The sequence below is a fragment of the Elephantulus edwardii genome, unplaced genomic scaffold, assembly GCF_000299155.1.
Source record: "Elephantulus edwardii isolate Elephantulus edwardi_28Jun2011 unplaced genomic scaffold, EleEdw1.0 scaffold00032, whole genome shotgun sequence".
NCBI lineage: Eukaryota > Metazoa > Chordata > Mammalia > Macroscelidea > Macroscelididae > Elephantulus > Elephantulus edwardii.
In genome coordinates this window covers 1,970,925-1,979,081 of record NW_006399782.1, presented here as the reverse complement: position 1 = coordinate 1,979,081, position 8,157 = coordinate 1,970,925, and the positions used below count along the sequence as shown (strand labels likewise).

Sequence of the window (8,157 nt, the reverse complement as noted above, 5' to 3'; positions counted from 1 at the left end):
TAAGATAGTATATTATTTAGGGCTTGAAACAAAAGTGATGAAAAATGAAATCCCGAATGTACCAATGATGGTATTTGACATTGTGGTTTTAATTTAGAAAATTGTAGCTATAAGAGAAATAATAACATTGCAGATTCATTTAAAAAAGAAAAACACTCCACAATGTACATGAATGAAACACAACATTTATGAAAGACTGCATGAAATCCAACTAAAATAATGCTTAAAAAAATCTCTTATACATTGTTGGTGGGATTGTAAAATGGTACAAACACTCTAGAAAGCAGTTTGGCGTTTCCTCAAAAAGCTGACCATAGAAGTTATGTATGACCCAGCTATTCTACTACTTGGCATATACCCAGAGAGAATTAGAACTGAGGCACAAACAGAGACTTGTACACCAGTGTTCACAGCAGCATTATTCACCATCACAAGAACATGGAAACAGCTCAAATGTCCAACCACAATAGAATGGATTGAGATATTATGGTGCATTTACATGATGGAATACTATGCATCACACAGGACAATGATTTTGTATATTACTACCTAACTTGTATTACATTATACTGGAGAGTATTATGCTAAGTGAATGAACCCTATTCCATAAAAACAAATTTTGTATAAGACCATTATTATAGAACAAGTATGAGGATCTAAGGGGGGTGAAGAAGGTGTGAGCAGAGGGGTGAGGAAGAGCAGGGGGTGGGGGTGGTTAATCATAGGGTCTCACAATCTTATGGGTGGAGGGAGGAGTGGGTAAAGCAAATGGAAAAGATCCAATGTGAAATACAATGTACACAAACTTTGTCAATAAATCTATATAATAAATAACCAAACCAAAAAACTCATACCAAAGTATACTGTTAAAAAAATAGATTCAGGAAGCGTGGGGGATGTCTGACCTCATAGGAATAAATTATGTGTAGTGGATGGGGACTCTTGCCCCTTGTTGAGTTAGTGGAGGTCAGCTGCAGTACCCTTACTAGGAAACAAGGGAACACTGAATGGTTTAAAATCAGGAAAGATGTGCGTAAGGGTTGTATCCTTTCTCCATACCTATCCAATCTGCACGCTGAGCAAATCATTCATGAAGCTAGACTATGAAGAAGAATATGGCATCAGGGTGGAGGAAGACTCATTAGCAACCTGCATCATGCAGATGACATAACCTTGCTTGCAGAAAGTGAAGAAGACTTGATGCACTTGGTGAAGATTAAAGACTACAGCCTTCAATATGGGTTGCATCTCAATATCAATAAAACAAAATTTCTCACCACTGGACAAGAGGCAACATCATGTTGTTATGTGTCATCGAGTCACCTGTGACTCATCACAACCCTATGCACAACAGCCTAAAACCCTGCTCTATCCTGTGCCAATCTCATTGTCTCTGGCACACCTACCCCCATTAACCCAGTCACTGAATCAATCCATCTCATTGAGGGTCTTCCTCTCCTGTGCTGTCTCTCCACCCTTTCAAGCATGATTTCTCTCTCCAAGGACTGGTCCATCCTTGCAACATGTCAAAGTATGTCAGACATATTCAGAATCCTTGCCTCGAAGGAGCAGCCTGCCTGTAGGCCCAGTTGAGGAGCAGTTATCTTGACTGAAAAACTCTGTCCAGACTCTTCCCTGATCCTGCATTGTAACATGTTGTTTCCCCAATAGACTCCATAATTGTGAATACTGTCTATGAGCTCTATATTGCAATGAACTACTGAACGCAGTAAGAAAGTAAGTGCCAGGGACAGGATGATTGGTGTCAGAATTGGTAAGAAGGATGGACAGAGGAGATAGATAAACCCTACTTCTGCCTCACAGAAATCAACTTTGGGCTACTGGTGAGTCTCTCGTCTCTCATGAAGTTAGAGAAAGCCGGCACCTCTAACACTACTGCTGTATCATTTTTAGTTTTGTTTTCTTAAAAATGCTTGTTTTTTTAAAATACATTATACAACTGTCTTTCAAAATTAAAAAAATATGAAAAATGAATAAACAGTGAAAATATTGTATCCTAGTTTTGACTCCCTAGCTTTTGTATTTCCTCTCCAATATAGTCAATTTAATGTTTTGTATCTCTCTTCAGAAATTTATGGATATATTAGCTAATATGTACATACTTGTTTTAGTCACCCCCGCCCCCGCCGCGCATAAAGAGCGAAGAACAGATTGAGATTGTTTTCGCCTCAAGACCTACGACGGCCGGGTATGGGTCTGAAGCTCCAGGGCCATCCATTTTCAGGGCTAGTTGATTCTGGAGGTGACCTCCATCTAACAAAGAATACTAGACATAAATATTTAAAACCCAACAATTTATCTTTGTGATAACTTCCTTTTACTACACAAAGAGCTTCTGCATTCTTCCATGTGGCTACACAGTAGGCATTTATTGTGCTGAATTATCTCAAGAAAGGAAATTACTAGGTGACAGGACTTCAGGTTACTTTTTGAACGATGGTATAAACTCTTTGAGGGGTGACTTTTGTTCTTTGGAGGCCCTCACTACTTTTCCCTTCTCGATTACCTGGACAGCCCTCAGCAAAGCATCCTGCAGAGCCTGGTTCTTCACCATGTTCGTGATCAAGAAAGTGACATCCCTGATGTACATCTGCCTCACGTTAGCAGGGTAGTGTTCAGCCTTGTTACCATACGCGATGAAGAAGGTACAGAGTGCAGTGATGTCTCCGTCTTGCAGCCCGAACTCCTCCAGGACAGACTCCCACACGACCCTGATGTTCTTGTTCTTGATTCTGCGTCTAAGGACAGAGGCTAAGGTGGGAAGACTTCTCATCAGGTCTGGCAGCTTTGCAAGCACTCGAGTGTGTAAGCAGATAAAGACTTCAATGACATAGCTGTATAAAATATTCATCTCCATTGAAGTGAACCTATAACAAAGGTGGGAAAGTTCTTAAGCAGTAGAACTCTTTTTTAAAATAATAATAATAATAATTATTATTATTAGAGTGTGTGTGTGTGTGTGTGTGTGTGTGTGTGTGTGTGTGTGTATGTACCGTCAAATCGGATCTGACTGGTACAGGAGGAGCATCTGGTGGATTCAAACTGTGCGCCTCTGGGTTTGCAGTGCAGCTTCTTGCCACTAGGCCACCAGAGCTCCTCTAGCAGTAGAACTCTTTACATACAAACACCAAATGGATGCTTTAGGATAATAACTAAGGTAATAGGGGGAGGTGTGATGGAGACAGTGAGATTGGCACAGGATAGGGCAGGGTTTAGAGCTATTATGTACAGAGTTGCTACGAGTTGCAATTGACTCAACTGGCACATAACAACAAAGTTAGGATAATGTAAAAAAAATTACAAAATAACTAGGGCAATCAGCTGTTATATTTTAGATAATACTTTAGTAATAGAGCCTAGACTGGACAGGTTAGCTTTCAGTCCACCATAAAATAATTTCCTTTACAAAGGAATTATATTATTCATTTCTGCTAGTAAGATTTTGACAAGCAAGAAGCTCTGTGATGAGGTGTATACTACGGTGCCTGGAACCGAACCATAGCTGACCCTCAGTAGGATTTCAGAGGTGGTATCTGCACGCGTGATTGCCCATCCTTCTCCTGCGGAGCAGCTGGTGGCCCTGAACCATGTGCCGTTGGGATTGCAGGGCAGCTTCTTGCCACTGAGCCACCAGTGTGTGTGTGTGTGTGTGTGTGTACATATAAATACACACACACACACACACGCTAGGGGAGGCTATTCCTTAGAGAGGGACATCATGCTTGAAAAGGCAGAGGGTCAGCAAAGGAGAGGAAGACCCTCAAACAGATGGATTGACACAGTGACTGTCACAAGGGGTTCTAGCGTGTCAGAGATTATGAGGATGGCACAGAATAGGACAGGGTTCAGATTTGTTGTTCATAGGGTCCCTATGGGTTGTACTTGATTCAAAAGCCTAACAACATATATGTGTGTGCACACGCTCATGAACTATTTTAATAAATGAACCAGAATTATGAAATTGTCAGAACCACATTAAGAAATTTCTTGAAATGACCAGTGCAAGCTCTCACAAAGCCACTATTACTTACTTACTGGATACTCACCTGAGGGCTAGAACTGCTGTCCACATCTCATCTTGGGCTGCCTGGCTTGCCAAAGTCTTGCTATGATATTCAAATTTCTCTGTGAGATTATCTTTGGCAAAGTCCAATTCTTTGAACTGTGCTTCTAACATTTGGAGTTTGTTGTCTACTCTACAGATTAAAAAGTATTAAGGGTTAGTTTAAGTCAAGTGAAGTTTTGGTGTTTTATTTATTTTTCTTAAAAAAGGCTCTAAGGCATTGACGTCGAGCATTACTGAATTTGGCTAGGATTTAAATTTAAAATTATGAACAGATGTTACCATTTGCCATTTGCATTCTTTAATTCCTTTTATTGCCAATATTTTATAATTTTTCAAATTATCTGCCATATCTTGTCTCCGTCCTGTTATTTTTACTTGAAACAAGCATTACTTTACTTGATTCTCATAATAACCACAGAAAGTGAAAGTTCTTTTCACCATTTTTCAGGTACTGCAGCTTGGGAAGATTGAGATCTAATGTCAGATAATGCTGAGACCAGGTGACTTTCTTCACCTTGCTCAGACTCTCTTAAACCAGCAGTTCAAATCTACCAGCTAGCCTCAGAAACCTGATGGCTGTTTGCTATCATTCCAGAACTTGACAACAGTGTGTGTTTGGCTCAAATTCCACTTCCTCCCTGAATCGCCCAGCATCTCCACCTGGAGAACTCCTCACCCTCCAACGTTTCTCTCACAAGGGCCGCCTAGACCAGCTGTCATACCCTAAATCCTGCTTTATTTGTAGGGCTAGCTTTTCATTAACTAGATGGTATGCTCCAAGGAGTAGGGAGTGGGATGGAACAAGACTATTTCTTGTATATCTTTTGCTCATTCCCTGAAATCCAGCAGAGTTTTTACAAAGAAATATTAAAATGCTTTTTGAATGATTGTTATGTGTGATGTGAACGAGATGTTGAGCTGTGTAATCCCATGTGGGGATTTCAGTATTCTCAACAGCTGTTTTCATCAGAAGGTGCTATGGCACTGGGATTATGTCCACTCGAACCACAAAGAACTGCAGCACCAGAACTGGCCTAGGTCATCCATGTTGTCTTTTATGAAGGAAGGGATACACCTGCCACTTACCTGAACATCTATGTCCCCTGACTTGGAAAACTTTGCAGTTGTCCTAAACTCCATCCTTGGCTATTTTCTCTTTTTAATCTTAAATTTCTCTTAAGTGAATTCAGTTTCAGTTATGACCCTCATTTGACTCTAAACTTGTTTTTTTTAACTCTCTTTTGAAAATCTCCACCTGGGAAAAGATGTTAAACTCAATGGCGTAAAGTTGAACTAACTCCTTCTGTCACAAACCAACCAAATCATGTCATTCCATGGCTTCAATGCCTTTCATACCACCACGACTTTCCAGCGACAACATCAGAGCAAAGGTGGGTTTCCTCAGGAAAGATTTTCAATTCTTTCCCTTTCTCTCCTTTGCCAGTCCTCTCACACATCATAGAAGACATCGTTTCCTCAGTCTATGGAATTTCTTCCCATATTTTTCATTATAAGATTCCTACTCATTCTTTAAGATCCAGCTTAAATAGCTCTATGGGAAGACTTCCTTCTTCTAGTGTCAAAGGCAAAAATCCATTAATCTTTCACATTTCCACAGCACTGTAAGAACAGCACCATCTTAAAGTGGTTGTTGTGTATTGTCAAGTGTGTACTGTACCCTCCAGTGGGTTTTGAGAGGCTGTATAATTTTAATATTCAGTCATTCCTACAGGAACCTTGGTGTTGCGGTGGCTAAAGAGCTAGGCTGCTAGCTTAAAAAGATGGCAGTTCGAATCTATCAGTTGCTTCATGGGGATTAAATACCTGGCAATCTGCTTCTGTAAAGGTAACCCCCCTGGGAACCCTGGGGAGCAACTCTACTCCATCCCTTAAGGTTGGTATGAATTAGAATTGACAAGAAAGCAGTGTATTTAATTTGGCCATTCCTAAAGTTTGTGAACTCCTTGACAGCACAAACTGTATTTTATTTTTGTTTTCCTGGCATTTTGTATTCCATACACAGTGGGTTCTCAATAAACTGATGGAGTTACACTACCTAGGAGTAGATTTTTATTTTTAATTTACACACTTTTAGAAGACTTGAGCCACACTGACACAGAAGAAACAGAATTAGTGTAGATCTAGTTCTTGGCCTATTTTTATTTTTTGTAGTCCTCTTACCCCTCTGCCCAGGAAAGCAGACCCATGCATATTCCCTCCCTGCAGCCCTCAGTGACCTTTTCATTGCCTCTCTCAAGGATATCAGTGTTGTAGTTTCAGTGGTCATCTTCTTAAAGCAAAAAGAAATGAAATGCAGCAAAAACTCAGTCGTTTTGAATCCACTCAGCAACAGGCAGCAGTGGCATGAATGCCCAATCTCAGTTCTGCCTGAAAGGTCATCAGTACCAGAAGCTTTTAATAGCCTTTAGACCCAAATATAGTTTCAAAGATTACCACGTGAACACAGGTGTCCTGGAATGCACTGTGATATCTGACTCTGAAAAGTGAGTGACAGTACTAGTACTCTTAACAGAGCACAATAACCACATGTAACTGTGGTCCTGTGTATTTTCCGGTAACTATGTACACATGTACATATGAATATGCACGCTAAGATAAAATTTAGGATGAATATACACTTAGGATAAAATTTAATGGAAATAATCATCACTTTACATTTTAACAGCTTCATTATTCAGTTAAAACCTAAATTAGGTTTTAAAAAGGCCCAGACTTTTTATGACATTATTATATCAAGCCAAAAATATGTCATCAGTGTCATAGATTGCATTGTGCCCCACTCCTCCAAAAATGCATGTATATAATAGAATGTGGACGGGACGCTATGTAATGATCCTCCACAATCTGTTAAATACTTTCAGAAAGATTAAGGGTGAAATGCAACACTCTCTTAATCCCATCACACCCCTTACTGGATGTAAAGGCAATTTCCAGAAGATGGCCTATAATAACTTTTCTCTCACTAGACATAAAAGCAGAAAGATCACCAGCAGTGGAGAGTGATCTTTCTGGACCTGGGGACAGAAAGTGGTGAAACTCTGACAAAGGTGATGGTTAGAATACATGGATTACTTTGTTTGTGGTATCAAGCTTCCCAATTAAGAACTGACACTGTCAGAGATCTCTCCAGAGTGCTAAAGAGCAATGATGTCAGCCTGAAGAATCAGGTGTCAGGAAGTGTGAGGATGGCACAGGATAGAACAGGGTTCAGATCTGTTGTTCATAGTGTCACTATGGGTCATAATGTACAACACCTAACAATAAGAGTGCAGCAATGTGGGCGCATGTCTGACACCTGACTTCATGGGAATTAGTTTTGTGTTGTGGATGTTCTTAATGGGGATGGAGCCTCTTTGTGGAGATTGTAGAGGTTAAACTCGGCTGTCTCCATGCCACCTTTGCTCTTTTTACAAAAATGAATGTCTATTTGTTTAAAGCCATCCACTTGAGGCATCTCCGTTACAGCAGTATTAGATGTTTAAGGCAACCAGGAACTAATAAATGTTTATTTAGAACTTTTATCCTGGAGACCATGAGTCCTGGTGGCACAACAAGGTAGGCACTTGGCCGCTAACGAAAAGATTGGTGGTTAGAACCCACCTAGTGGTTCATCCGGAAGAAGACTTCGTGATTGGCAACTGTAAAGATTACAGTTTAGAAAGCCCTATGGAATAGTCCTGCTTGGTCACATGGGAACACCATGAGTTCAAAATCAACCCAACAGTACTTATCAATAACAACAATGCTGCTGGAATTAGATATTGTGAAGAGAAACAAATATAAAATGGAATTCACATTCTCAAAGGGTTTAAAATTTAATAGGACAGAATACTTAAAAACTATACCACCAAAAGGAAGTAGTAGAAAAAGAAATCTATACTACTAAAAGGAAGTAATAAACAAATACCAAAACCCATTGCTGCAAAGTTGATAGAGATCCCATAGGACAGTGTAGAACAGCTCCATGGAATTTCTAAGACTGTAAGTCTCTATGTAAGCAGACTGCATATCTTTCTCCTGCAGTGTGGCTGGTAGGTTCCAATAACCAA

At 40.0% G+C, this 8,157-nt stretch overlaps 1 protein-coding gene across 1 annotated transcript; it reads right to left on the bottom strand.

Annotated features, from left to right (window-relative positions):
• Positions 1–2,443: 2,443 nt before the first annotated feature.
• On the bottom strand, positions 2,444–6,294 carry LOC102859652 (chromosome unknown open reading frame, human C3orf43). Its single transcript, XM_006884290.1, has 3 exons — positions 6,269–6,294; positions 4,068–4,217; positions 2,444–2,888 (listed from the first exon to the last, which is right to left on the bottom strand). The coding sequence occupies exons 1-3, from the start codon at positions 6,292–6,294 to the stop codon at positions 2,444–2,446; spliced, it is 621 nt and encodes a 206-aa protein (XP_006884352.1).
• Between the last annotated feature and the right edge of the window lie 1,863 nt (positions 6,295–8,157).